General features: G+C 44.7%; 1 protein-coding gene across 1 annotated transcript; it reads left to right on the top strand.

Moving 5' to 3' along the window:
- The first annotated feature begins 10,013 nt into the window (after positions 1 to 10,013).
- Positions 10,014 to 14,181, top strand: EN2 (engrailed homeobox 2). The gene is made up of 2 exons (XM_081933806.1): positions 10,014 to 10,771; positions 12,724 to 14,181. Exons 1-2 carry the CDS (start codon positions 10,171 to 10,173, stop codon positions 13,038 to 13,040), a joined length of 918 nt encoding a protein of 305 aa, XP_081789932.1. The 5' UTR covers positions 10,014 to 10,170; the 3' UTR covers positions 13,041 to 14,181.
- Positions 14,182 to 14,567: the final 386 nt, after the last annotated feature.

Below are 14,567 nucleotides of genomic sequence, written 5' to 3'. Positions count from 1 at the left end.
AAAAATAATAAAAACTAACCATAATTATAACTGGAATACGGGCAGTATTAGTAACAGGGGAATGTATCAGAGTTACAATACGCTGCTATACATATTTATTCAAAGAGAAGCCTCATGCAAATTTGCAAAACAGAAACCAATCCTAGAGAAAGGCCATTTCCTCATAAAGACCTTACAAGTCATCTACCAAGGGCTGTGCTGATCTAACAATAATAAAAACAAGATTTTTTTTAAAAAAAATCACCACAGAAATGGTTGGTGACAGCGAGTCACTATTGCTAGTGAGAAAATATTTTCAAAGGTATGAAATAATTGCCTTGAATTTCCATATGCTAGTGGTTTAAATACCTGCGTTTAGGAAAGAAGCATTAGACTAGAAGTACATCAACTAAATTTCGAGACAATTTGATTTTGGGAGTAGGGTGAGGAGGAATGTTCTCTCCCCCCCCCCGCCCCCGCGCGTGTGTTTGGTGAAGAAAGGGGCAGAGGTAAAAACTGTTGCTCTTGAGCAAGTGATAGTTCTTAATATACCACACACAAACTTCTGTTACCATATAATATTTTGTGAAGCAATAGCTAGGAATATAAAAACGGAAATTTCTGCAAAGAGAATTAGCAGGAGGAATCCCCCTGGAGAGTAAAGAACGGAGCCCATTTTAACAGCCAGACATGCCTCCCCCCCACTCCCCCAAAGACACACAAACAGCAGTATTCTGAAGACGGCAAAATTGTAGATATGCAACGCAATTGGTTTGGCAATGCTGTTTTGCAGGGCAATCCTAAGCATGCTCTTTCAGAAAAGCCACCTATCACAGTGGATTTCTAGCCGAGTGTTCATGTGTTTACCCAGAAGTACAAAATGCGCCATACCAAACGTGGGGAAATGTCTGCCTTCGTGTATATCTAAGAGGCTCAACCTCCAAGATGTGGTTGTGCTGGGAATGAACCAGCGGAGAAAGATTGAGAAATGTATATATTACTCGCTGCAGACATTCCTTTCCAGCACCAGAGGGACACCTTTTAGCATATTTTCTTTTCTCTCCAATTTCATCCCATGCCTAATAAAAAGTTACTTCTCTTGGACTACAGCTTGCAGCGTCAAACTTAGATTACATGCAACTTCAATGGCGTTTAGTCGGGGGAGCTTGCTTCCCCCCCCCCCAAGTGACAATGTGCATACTTTTAAGTGTCATTAAAAGATTGAGTTGCATTTGATAGCGATTAGTACCATATCCCATCCATTTAATTGGGGACATTTCATTGGAGGCACTAGACTAGAAGATCCATAGGATCAAGAGCTACGATGGATATGAAAACCCAGTTGCTCCCTAGTAAGAGACAGGTGACTACAGAAGCCCTGGAGGAACAAAAAGAAACTGTTTTCACCCAGAGATTTGTGAAGATGGATGAAGGTGGGGTCTTATTTTGCTTTCAGTTGGGTTGAGGCAACTGAAGGTCTCTTCAGTCAGCCAAGCCAAATGGTTGGGTCCAGATTTGCAGAGAAAATGAATCTCCACAATTAATTTATCCCATTAATTTGAAGGAACTACTCCAGGAATGATCATGACCAAACCAACTCAATTTCTTTGAGGGTTTTCGTTTTGAATGAAACCAGCAGCATCTGATCTTCCCACCCCGCCTCACCAAAGGTGTAAATGCTCTCGGATGCTTTGTGCCAATTCCGAAATGTTACCCAGGCAGAAGTCTCCTTTGAATGGAGCCAAAGACCAAAGCACATTTTCTAATTGAACAAGATGGAAGAGTTCAGATTCTGTATTAAAATATGAGCAGTGACTAAGCGGATGGAAAATCCTGCGAGTTAAACAGAAACACAAAGTGTCCAATTCAGTTTTATTCCCAGCCCAGTGGTGCCCAAGCCCTTGTTAGAATTCCTTTCCGAAACAGCTGGAAAGGAGCATTAAAGAGACCATAAAAATTGATTATCTAGTGAGGTCGTTGGAACTGAAATCAGACGGTTAATGAGAGCCAGGGATTCTTGTGTCTCCCAGTAATTGCCAAGGTGTAAATCCAAAGAAGTTTAAGAGAATTAGCTACATTGGTGGGAAGTCTAGAGTAGAGACCCCTTTCCCTTTCGAAGTGTCTTTTAATACTTGAGCTGCTGGAGTTTATCATCACAACAGAAGCTGTTGTGTCTATGAGGATTAGCCTTTCTAAATCCAAGAAACAACGCAGGAAAGTTTAAGCAGAGCCCTTAAAAATGACTGGCAGAAGTTGAGCAGACATAGAATGAACAGCTCGAAGGAAAGGCGCAGGCTGTGCGGTTGTGCAGTTAACAAAATGTTACCCGCTCTTTGAGGAAATGGCATTTTAGAAGACATTAGGTTCTTATAGATCATCCGAATCATAGGTTTGAAAAATTCAAGGTTTATCCTCCTTTCCTCCTTTCTTTCTTTCCTTCCTTCCTTCCTCCCTCCCTCCCTCCCTCCCCCCTCCCTCCTCTCTCTATTTACTTTTCTTTTAGGGAGTTTGGGGAAAAAGTTGCCTCTAATAACTGCCTCTAGTTATACTAGTTAGATACAGAAGCAGACACCATTCTGTCTTGATTTTCGAGTTAAACCTCAGGTTTAACTCGAAAATGTTTACCCTTATGAAAATATGAGATTGTAGGAACATTTTTACCACAGACCAAATGAAACAAACAAAATGTTAAAAAGTTATGATATTTGCATAACTACTTATCAAGCACATCTAAATTATACTAAAGTAACCAAAATACCTTTACAATCCCCAAGACATGCCCCAACCTTTGAGCACCCCTAATGTTTGGAAATTGAAAGCTGAAAAATTTGATATGGGCCCCATACTACAGCATTATTTGTGGCATTATTTTGGATATAACTTGCCACTAGTTCCATTCATATAATAATATGTCTTCTAAAGCTGAATTTGCTCTTATATATTACTAATAAGAACACACACACAGGTAGGTTCTAAATAATCCTCATTTTGATTCTTAATGTGCAAAAGATATTTGCCCTCTCAGTTTTGCATAAGTGCAAACAGGAGCCAAACCATTGATGTGGACCAGGAAAGTGGAAATTGGGGGGGGGGGGGGAAGAATAGCCAAAGGAAGGCAGATGAAACGGGAAAATATTTAATTTGTGAAAAACATAAAGATCTATATTATATTTTGTGAAAAACTGAGAAGTCACAGTAGAAAGTCCCAACTTATTTAGCCAAACAACAATTAAAAACAAAATGCCCTTTCATTGCATATAGCAATTTGAAAGCGATTTGAGATTGAGATGTTTGTCTACAAATAAACCTTCCCCCCCCCCCCATGTTTTGTGTGATGGTTGTTGTTTCATGCCTCTTTGTAGTGATTTCTGGTCCTGGGGAAGTTTCTCTTTCTCACTCTTTAAAATCTATGCATACTTTGGGTAATCAGGAATCTGGAATCCTTCCTATTATGTTCTTCTTAAAATCTATTTTCTATATTACCTAGTTAATAAGGCTCTTGCATCTGAGAACTTTTTATTTTTACTTTATGAAAACCTAAGGATAATTCTTATCCCTTACTGAAAATAGCCTTGATATTAAAATGGGGTTGTCCGTGTCCATTCATTCTAACACAACAGATTCACTCTGGAGAGTCAACCTGGAAGTAATTAACTGGAAGAGATGCGAGAGGGATTAACTAGCTGTGGGGCTAATCCAGGTAAGAAACAAAATTTAAAATTCAGATTGTTCCCCTCAATTGCTGGGGAATATTTCTCAAGGGGAAGAATTGCTTGTATCTGTAAGATATCACCTGTGATTGGAAATCACCTTTATTGATTTTTTTGCAGATCTCTTATTTTGGGGAAGGAAACCAGAATGCTGAGCTCCGGAGACGATTTCTGTTTACTTGAATGGAATGTGGGCATTTCGTTCCTAAGATGGAAACTTCACACGGAAAATTACCCTTAAGTAAGGTATTCAAGATCAAAGTGCCACAAAAGGTTTGTTATGGACTTTTGAATAGCTGCTTATTTATGAAATTGCTATATCATTTGATATTTGGCAGGCACCTTGAATATTGGAATACACAGAAACATGAAATATGAAGAATGATAAGAAATAAAGAATGGGGTGGCTTGGAAAATGGAATAGCAGATGTTGAAATTCATGGAAGAGGAAGATGTTTAAGATTATTATGTTGGGTTTGTGATTGAGGTAACATTACCATTCTACAAATAAATCACAAATTGATCCCAGGACTTAAAGAAACTTACTGTCATGCAGCAGAGTTCAACACTGTGTGTATTTGTGTGCGCTATGACAAAAAGTGATATGAATTATGATGCAATAAAAACAAGTAGCATTGCTTTCTATTTTGCAATTCAATAAATTGACTGCTGTAATTTTTCAGGATTTGAAAAATCAGCTTCTGAATGTCCTTTCTTTCCATATAGTGCTGAAATTAAATTAAATTAAAAAATCTAACCAAACCAACAAAAAAAGTTTTCACCACTGTATGGGAGGAGAGGACATTCAAAAGCTGATAGGACATCCTGAAAAATTGCAGCAGCCAATTTATTGAATTTTAACCAATTGACCAGTCTTTTAACTCTACAAAGGTAGGTGTGTGTGTGTGTGTGTGTGTGTGTGTGAGAGAGAGAGAGAGAGAGAGAGAGAGAGAGAGAGAGGGAGAGAGGGAGAGGGAGAGAGGGAGAGGGGGGGGGGAAAGAGAGAGAAACAGTTTGATAGAATGAGGAATAGCTTGAGTTACACCCACGGGGGTGGGGGTAGGGAAATAAAAGGAGATGTTTAAAGTACCCAAGATAAGTTGTTATATTATTTTTGTTTTATGGAATTCAAATTTCATCTCTTTCCGTCACTAGCTCAGAGTGTGAATTCGTAAAGATGATTGAATTTGGGCTCTGCACGGCTGAACCAGCGTAGTGAAGACAAGTTATTTATACGTTTAAAGTAACTTGTTGCTCTAGAAATCTCCGATTGGCAATAGGTACGCTACAAGTGTTTGTGAGTGGGTTAGACCACACCTATTCTTCAGACGAGTATTCTGTTTCCGGAATCCTACATATCAAGCCCTAGATGTGAACGTTTCTCTTTTTAAATCTCGATTAGCCGATGAGCATAGGAAGTCGAGAGAATTCTAGGAGTTTTTCCTGCAACTCTGCAAACCGCAATAAATGTCAACCGTTGCAGACAACCTTCTCGGTTTTTTTTTTTTTTTTTTTGTCACAGGAAGGCATTCCTTTTAATGACGGATTTACTGTTAATTTTGGATTTTGCCACCTTCGTCGGCTGAAACTTTTCAGAGCTATCCTTCACTCAGTACTGGATCAAAACAAATCAGCTGCAGGCAGATTTAGTTAACTCTTCCAGCATTATTTTTCTTTTGCTAGCTAACTTTTCAATATGACTTAGGTTTTATAAGAACCAGGGAAATGTATTTTCTGGTAGACAAACCCAGCAGGCCTCCAACCTATCTGATTGCTTTCATTAGTTCTTACTTACCTTCTTCCCAACAGCTGCCTGATACTTAAGCACAAAGTAAGTGAAGTCAAGCCTCAAAACACGTACAGCAATCTACATTTCCATTAGGACGCTTCTAGTAATATATTCAAAACATGAAACAGAAATATTTTTATAGAGGGCTGCTGCTGATGGAAATGCAAAGAACGGAACTTTCCAAAGTCCATTTTTGTGAGCCTTTGAAGAAAAAGAGAAAGTTTTCTTCCCAAGGTCTTGATCAATTGTGGGCAGATTATAAAATCGTCAGTAAGAGGAGAGACTGGTTTTAAAAGATAGATCAGCAACCCAATTGTGTCTCAACGTATGGATCTTGCTTCCATATCAAATATTTTTTTTAAATCGTGGTTTAATTTCCAACCAGATCAGAGGAGTTTATTTGATGGATAATGTGACATCATTGTTGGTTCAACTCTTAAGAACTACATTAGGACATTCACTTGGATTCAATCATAGCAGTGTGGTTTAACTGGCTTTAAAAAAAAGCAACAGTGTGTTTTAAACAAATATGCAACAAAATTATCAGGAAGTGGGGACAAGTAAATATCTAATTATATTTAAATTAATATAATTATTTGCATTTTGTACATACAGGGTTTATTCACAATAATCTTCCCCACTCTCCAGATAGAATGGATCAAATAAGTACTGTCAAAACTATTATTTTGGCTGGCATACATACATACATACATACATACATACATACATACATACATACATACATGATGCAGAAATATCTTGTTAAAATAGACACATATGTACTTTCAGATTCCAAACTTGATTTGGAAATAAAACTGTTGCTCTAATTTAAAAAAAAAACAAATAAATGGCTTGCTTTAAAAATCTATTCAGATTTTGTCAAGACTCCACAGATTATCTATCCCTATTTCTTTTCCCCCCAGATTTGATAACAGAGCATAATATTCTATTATAGTATATTCTATGATTATATAGAATATTATTGTGGTGATAACAGAATCTAACTGGGATTTAAGCCAGACCTGTGTCTATCTTAATTATTGTTTTGCTTATAGCATTTTTCTTTTAAAATTCTCTGCTTCGAAGTTTATCTAGCAAGTCTGCCTGGATTCTTAACCTGCGATTGAGCATTCACTGCTTCAAGGTAATTTTCAACAAATAGAAATGTTAAAGCGTGGTCAGCATTATGTGACAAGAAATGTTACTTGATACTTTGCACAGCTTATGTTTACTTCAAGATATTTTAAGCTCAAGTCAATAATTTAGGATCCTCCCTGCAGCAAAATATTTGAAATGCAACACCCTGGACACGTTTAATTACAGGGTATAGCAGAGCCTGGTCTTCCAAGTAATTAGAAAATACTTTTTGAGCGACAGCCTAATCACTTTACATGGGACACTGTGAGATATTAACCTCAAGACGCCTGTTAAGAACTCAGATGCTTGAGATCAGGCGTGCAATATTCCTCAACGTTCCCCTGCACTTTGAACCAGGTAGGATTTGAAAAAGAGTCATGACGATGAAGTTGGAGAAAGCAGGACAATATTTTGGACGACAGAAAGGTAGTACAGAGTTCTGAGTTACACTAAGGCTCAAAAGAGGCAGGTTAGATTTCCCTCCTTGTTTGTTGCCGTCTTCAAAGGATCCATTTTCAGCCTGAGTCAGGTCTATAGGAGCTAGGCTTCAAGTACAGAGAGGGGACAAATAATCTATTTTTATACATGGATAGAAGCAGCACGGGTTGCTTAAATACTGTTTGTCTCCAGTATTATGTTCCTCAGTTGGATCCTAACGCTAAAAAGACTCCATCATTGCAAAATGTTATGGCAATAATAATTACTATCATAAACAACCTAGGAAAATGGAGGTTCTTTTAACAGTCAACTTGATTTGGGTCCACTTTCTCTTGAGGGCGGAGGGGATTGTTTTAATCTCCAGTGAAAACAATTTCAGACATATTTCTACTACTTGCCCTCAAGAAAAGAGGCAACTTTGCTATCTATGCACAGGGAGACACCTGTGTGAGGAGGAAGGCAGGGATCCTCCCCATTCAGTCGGCATTTCCCAGGCTTCCCGTCTTTCCTCTCCGCCCCAAAACGGAAGGCTGGAAGGAGTTTCTGGGGTAAAAGAGCAAGCAGCATTGAGAGGCCCATCTCTGAATTGGGAGCTCTGGAAGGGGAGGAAGAACTGCTTGTGATGTTTGGCTTGGTTGTGGTCTCTGGAGTAGCTGAACCATGTGGCTTGTCTCTTTCCCCACATCCCCAAGAACGTTGGATGGAAAGTGAACTTTTCTTTCCTTACTTACTTACTTCCCTCCCCCTTTTACTTTTTTCTTTCCTTCTTTTCCTTCCTTTCATCCATCCTTCCATTTCCTACCTTCTTTTATTTCTCCACCTTCCCTCCCTCCCTCCTCTCCTTCCTTCCTCCTTTCTTTCCTTCCTCCTTTCTTTCCTCTCTCCTTTCCTCCCCTTCCTTCTTTCATTTCTTTATTTCCTTCTTTTGCTTCCTTTCATCCATCTTTCCATTTCCTACCTTCTTTTATTTCTCCTTCCTTCCTCCTTTCACTTTCTTTCTCTTTTCCTTCCCTTAATCCATCTTTTTATTTCCTACCTTCTTTTATTTCTCCTCCCTCCCTCCCTCCCTCCCTCCCTCCCTTTTTTTGACCTTTGTGTGACTTTCACAAATTCAAGAGTAACCGGCATAGGAGCCCAGGGAGGCCTGGAGGTGCTTATTTTGGTTTTGTCTGTAGGTAGATGTTTGGCGGATTTAAGAAAAAGAAAGAAAGAAAAAAAAAGAAAAAAATACCTTTAGCAGGAGGAAGAGAAAGGATCAAGCAAAGAGCGTGCAGCACTGGGCATCCCTTCCTGAAATGATGGCTAGCACCCCGTTCGGTTCCCTTTTATTTCTTTTATTTTGTATGATTTTAACATTCTAATGCCATTTGCTGTTAGACAGTGGTTTTTTTTTAAAAAAAAACCCAATCGCTGTATCATTTCTGCGAAAAATGCTGTGGGGGGGGGAGGGAGGTGCTCTCACCATCCGCTGTCTGTCAACGGGAACCTCTCTGTTTAATATCGTTTTGGATGCTGGAATAAAAGATCAAAGGCTCCTGTCCGTTTTTCAGCTGAATGATTCAATTATCCAGTTGCCTTATGTTTATGGCATTGCAGTTCCTAATAATAATAGACCCAGCAGAAGGCTGGGCAGTTTTAAAAGCAAAACAATGACAAACAAACAATTTTAAAAACGTACAGCGGGAATTTCTGATATTAACAAGCTGAGCTTCGCGGTTGCAAAAGAAAAAAAAAGCGACGGTTGTTTTAGGTGCCGAAAATCAAGGCAAAGCAAAAGAAACGGGATATTTTTTTCCCCTTTCTAAAATTTACTATTTTCGATTCTTTATTTTATATTCCACTTCTTCGGTCCCTATAAATCACTAACACAAAAAGTCTCTTTGTATAGGTCTGGCTCATTTCATATTATTTTTGCAAGGAATTGTGGGAATTCGCTCCCCCCCCTTCTGCCTTCCTCTCTTTCGCCTCCAATTACAGTTGTAAACAATTTCGTTTTTCTAATTGTTATCGCTATTATACACCAGAACCCCCTTTCAGACAAAGATTTGACGGGAAATATACCAGCAGGACAAGGGGGGGGGCGAACATTCCTTGTTTTGGAGGATTAAATTATTTCAGCATTTCTTCTTTCAAAAAAAAATTCTCCGGCAAGTTGGAGACTACCGCTTTAAAATGAGGGAGGGGGGTATCGTGAGCCGGGAGGAGGGGGCTGCTCCTGTCATTTACCAAAACGCTTCTGCATCACGTGTGGGAGGGTTTCTTCTGCCATTGGCCCAAGGCACGTGTCTAAGATACCGGCTTGGCCACGTCACTCGAGGAGCTCTATTAAAAATAAGAACAAAAATCCAGAGTGAAAGTATTTCAGGTTCAGTTTAAGTGGCTTCTAAATTCACACCCCTTATCCGGAGAACCAGAGCAAACGAGACGGGGGTCAGAGAAAGAGAGAGAGAGAGGGTGGGGTGGGGGAGAAGAGAGAGAGAGAGAAAATGAGAGAGAGGGATAAATTTCTCAGTCCATGGTCTCCAGTGCAACTTAGAATATTTGGCTGAAGGGGGAGGGAGAGCCGGAGAGCCGCGGGGATTGTGCAGAAGCCTCTTGTGCGGCTTGGGGCTGCGGTCGGCGTGCGGGGGAGCCAGCGAGACAGAGGCAGGCGTTCGCTCCAGCCAGACCGATGGGTCTGCCTTGACTTTTTTATTTATTATTATTATTATTATCCCACGGAGGATTTCGCTGCAGCTGCGTAATTTTTGCAAGGATATCGCCAGGCTCTTATCAACCCACGGGAGCCGGAGCTGGGGGGCGGGAGGGCTGTGGGGTGGGGTGGGGGAGCGGATGTTTAGTCTTAACGATGACTACGTTGCTGGGCCAAGGACGCAGGAGGGGCCTGCAGAACTGAAGGGAGGAAACATATAATAGCCCCGGGAGGCAGGAAGAGAAGAAGGAGATCGCGGCAAGTCGGCATCTCAACTACGCGCAGCCCGAGGCAGGCGCAGGATACCCGCCTTCCGAAGAAGCCTCTCTCCCTCTGGATCCCGCCGACCGGCCCGCCTGGCGGTCGGGGTGGGCGGGGTGCGTCGCCCAAAGGCGAGGGCAGCTTTCGGGCATCCGCGGGCCGGCATGGAGGAGAACGAGCAGCACCCGGGCGACGGTGGCGCCGAGCCGCCGCCGGAGGAGGCCAGCAGCGGCAGCGACGGAGAGGCCAGCCGGAGGAGGGCCCTGCTCGCGCCCCGCGTGCTCCAAGCGCCGGGCAACCACCCGCACCCGCCGCACCGCGTCACCAACTTCTTCATCGACAACATCCTCCGCCCGGAGTTTGGCCGCAGGAAGGAGGGAGGCGGCGGCGGAGCCGGTAGCAGCCGCGACAACAGCCCCGAGCGTCGGCGTCGACGACAACCGCCACCGACGCCGCAGCAGCAACCGCCGACACCGCACCTGCTGGACGCCAGGAGTCCTTCGGCTGCTCCGGCCGCGGGTTCCCTGGCCGAAGGAGGCGATTGCGGCAGCGGCGGCCCCAAGACTGGAGTCCCCGCCAAAAAGGGAAGCGACTGCGGGGAGTTGGTCGGAGCCTTGAAGTCCAGCGGCGGCAGCGGGGGCGGCGGAGACCTGTCGCTCAGCTCGGATTCGGACAGCTCGCAGGCCAGTTCATATCCCGGTGGGCAGCCTATGCTGTGGCCGGCCTGGGTGTATTGCACCCGCTACTCGGACAGGCCTTCCTCAGGTAAGCGGCGGCATTGGGTCTGGTCGGTCACTCGCTCGCTGGGGTGAGAGGCCGGAGCGAAAGCCGAGGCTCGGGAGAAGGAAGGAGAATGGCGGAGAAGGTGGTATTCCTTGAAGGGGACCGGACTGGGGGGGGAGGGGTGGCGGACTGGCGGCGGCGGGAAGATCCCCCTACCCAAGCCGAGGGAGGCCTGCGCCGAAAGCTCCCCTTGCCAACCTCAAAGCAGCCTTGAAAAGCTTCCGTAGCAGGCCTTGCTCAGCGCCGGGGTCTTCCCGCTGGTGGAACTGCGTGGAAGGCGGCCGGGAAAAAAATAAAAATAAAACCGGGCAGAAAATGGCAGAACCGTGGCGAAGCCAACCCTGCTCTGCCGCCGCCCTCTCGGCTCCGCTAGGGCTGGAGAGCGCTCCTAGGGGCTCGGCAGCTCGCCTCCTCTGGGCCTTTGCGCCCTTTCCCCTCGCAACGGCGCTGGAAGCCGTTCCAGGGTCTGGGGAAGGACGCAGGCCGCGAGAGTTTTGCGAGGGCGCTCTAGACCCGCTTAGCGGGAGGTGATGCCGCGAACGGGATGCGCCTCCCGCCTCTGCGATCAGCCAGGATTTCGCTGTGGGATGCGTTTGTTTGCATCCTCCTTCTAAATCCAACAAACGAAATTTTCATTCCTTGCCCGGTTGCATTTTGTGATCGATTTCCACACACAGACAAAAACGGGAAGCGAAGATTTTGTGATGAGAGCTTTGGTGTGGGGGAGGGAGAATATTTGGCACCCGAGCCTGAGCTCCATTGTTCTCCACCTTCCCGCTTTGTTAAGGTACTTATTTTGCCTCGGGGCCCCGATCCCGACCCAGCCAGGCCTCCTCTCAGGACGCCGAGTCAGTTCGCCGGTTGGCTCGACTTTCTTTCCTCTTGGAAAAGGGCAAAAGAAAGGAAGCGGCGGCGCGAGAAGCCTAGCCGGCCTTGGAGCCCCAAATCCTTGCCCTCTTTTCTGCTCTCCCAGCTGGCTGCTATTCGAAAGGTTGGGTGGCTGGGTGCAGAAGAGCCAGGTAAATCTTCCCGAAGGGCCCGTTTCGGTTTTTGCGAGTCCCGGAGTCCCCGAAGACTTATTTCCAAGACTCCTGGAAGCGAGAAAGGTTTGCTGGCTGTTCGTGTGAAAGGAGGCCACGCCGCCCTTGAGACCTTGGCTGATGGGTTCCAGAGCGGGAGGGAAGAAAAATAACGGGATTCTCATCCACCCACAGCCACTTTACAAAGGCCGAGCGAAGCGGCCCAGTCTCCGCTTCCTCCTGGGCTAACCAGAGAAACATTTCCCGACTTCCCCCACCCCCGGAACGTTTCGCTCCGAGCAGTCTTCGACAGGTCTGACGGCCGCCTAATTCCCGGTAAAGGGCACCCGGCTTGCTCTCTCGAGGAACCGAAGCCGGCTTGCCTGGGCAGAACGGGGAAGGAGAGCGCCATTGCCGCCGGGCTTCCGCCAGCCGCCGCCGCCGCCGCCGCCGCTGCGGCCCGAGAGTGGAGGGGCAGCGCCTGCCGGAGCCTGGCTTCCTTAGGGAGGGGGCTTGCAGGGAATCCCCAGGTCCTAATGCTGCCGGGAGGTAACAAAGAAGAAAAGCAGGCTGGAGTTGGGACCGTCGGCAGAAGGGGAGCCGCCAGGGTGGGTTCCATCCTCGCTCCTCCCCCGCCAAAGAGGTCCTCGGCTTCCTGGCTGGGGCCCCTTTTGGCTGGCGGTCTCCCGAAGGCCGTCCTCGGGAGGGGCGGGGGTCTTGGCTTCCCCTCGCCCCTTTTCCTCTGGCGAGGCCGCCCAGCGTCCAAGCTCGCGTCCCGGAGCTGGCGAGGCCGGCGAGAGGAGGCTGACGGTGCCTTCCCACTTACCCCTCCTCTCTCTCTCTTTCTCTCTCTCTCTCTCTCTCTCTTTCTCTCTCTCTCTGTCCTCCTCCTCCTCCTCTCCCCGCGGCTCGCAGGCCCCCGATCGCGAAAACCAAAGAAGAAGAACCCGAATAAGGAGGACAAGCGGCCGCGGACGGCCTTCACCGCGGAGCAGCTGCAGAGACTTAAGGCGGAGTTCCAGACCAACAGGTACTTGACGGAGCAACGGCGCCAGAGCCTAGCTCAGGAGCTGAGCCTCAACGAGTCCCAGATCAAAATCTGGTTCCAGAACAAACGAGCCAAAATCAAGAAAGCCACCGGCAGCAAAAACTCTCTGGCGGTGCACCTCATGGCACAAGGCTTGTACAACCACTCGACCGCCTCGAAAGACGGCAAGTCCGACAGCGAGTAGAGAGCGGAGAGAAAGGGGGGGGGGAAGCGGCGGCGGACAGCCGAACGGGCTTTAGACAATGCAATAATTTAATGAAGAGGATGAAAAAAAAAGATAGATCTAAGGGCCAGTGTACAAAGATTATACCAGCATAAATAGTGGAAAATATTGTATTAGATAGAATTCTGCAATATTCTCTGTGTGTAAATACATATATATATATGTAATTTATAAATATATGCATATATATACATATATATATATATACATATATATAAATATAAATTGCAGGTAAGGTGTTGTTAAAGAATCCAAATATCTGATTATAATTTTTTTTTTGATTTTTTTTGCTTTACTTTTTTGTTTCTACAAAAAAAAATTTTTTAGACGCTGACGGTCGATTTTTTTTTTTAAAAAAAAGCTTCGGTTGCTTTTTATAGACTTACGCACGGTTTTAACCGGACTGGACACTCTTTTTTGAAACTCAATATATATATATAAAAAGACAACTTTTGCTGAAATCCAAAGATTTTTATTGCTGCATTTCACGAGACTGTGAACCGAATAAATAGATCTCCTATTTGTTCTGCGAGTTTAAATGTTTATTTTTCTCCTCCTCCCCCCATCCTTTTCCTCCTCTTATGCTGCCTTTGCGGGAGTTGGTATGAAAGAAAAACTCTAATCGTGAAAATATACAGGGTAAACATTCTGCCCTTTGAGGAATTCAAGTAAAAAATAAATAAATCCGGAGGCACCGAACGGGGCCCAGTAATTTTTCTCAATATTTCTCTGTTAAAGGGATGGGGGGGGGGGGAAATGACTTAGAAAAAGTTGTTAAATAGTGGGGAAACTTCCAGGAGGCTTAAGGCAACCGTTGTTTCTTCTGTAGGCCAGCTGTGGGACGGGAAAAGTTTAGAAAACATCCTCCCCGCTTCGGGGTGCCCGCCGAAGTGAAGCCGTGAGCTTCGGCGATCTCCATTCCGTGGTGAGGGTCTCGTAGCTCAGCACGGCGGTGGTGGCGGCCGCTCGCTCGGGCGGCATTCTCTCCTTCGGAGGCCCGGAGCGGGGCGGCCTGGCGGGTCACGTTGCACGTTACAAGGTTTTCCTTTTGGAGAGGGGCTGGTTTAGACTCCTTCGGCACTTACGGGCAGCCATGGGTGCAAAGGAAGCTGGGATGCTCATCCCACTGACTCTTAGTTCAGGAAAGGGAAACGGGAGAGGTGGGGAAAATGGGTCGGGTGGGGGAGCGGATGGGTAAGACACTACACTAGTGTAGTGTTCACTACACTAAATTCTTACTGAAGGAAATTCGCTCTACTTTCTTTAAAAGAAACAGCAGGTCGGGTTTGTAAGTGCTGCCTTTCCTTCCAAATAATAATAATAATAATAATAATAATAATAATAATAATAATAATAATAATAATAATAATAATAATAGTAGTAATAATAATAATAATAATAATAATAATAATAATAATAATAATAATAATAATAATAATAATAATAATAATAATAATAATAAATCGAGCATAGACCCCACAAAGAATT

This window comes from Natrix helvetica (genome assembly GCF_964273705.1).
Source record: "Natrix helvetica genome assembly, chromosome: Z".
NCBI classification, from domain to species: Eukaryota; Metazoa; Chordata; class Lepidosauria; order Squamata; family Natricidae; genus Natrix; species Natrix helvetica.
The sequence above is the reverse complement of the archived record's forward strand: the minus strand, read 5'-3'. Positions and strand labels throughout refer to the sequence as shown.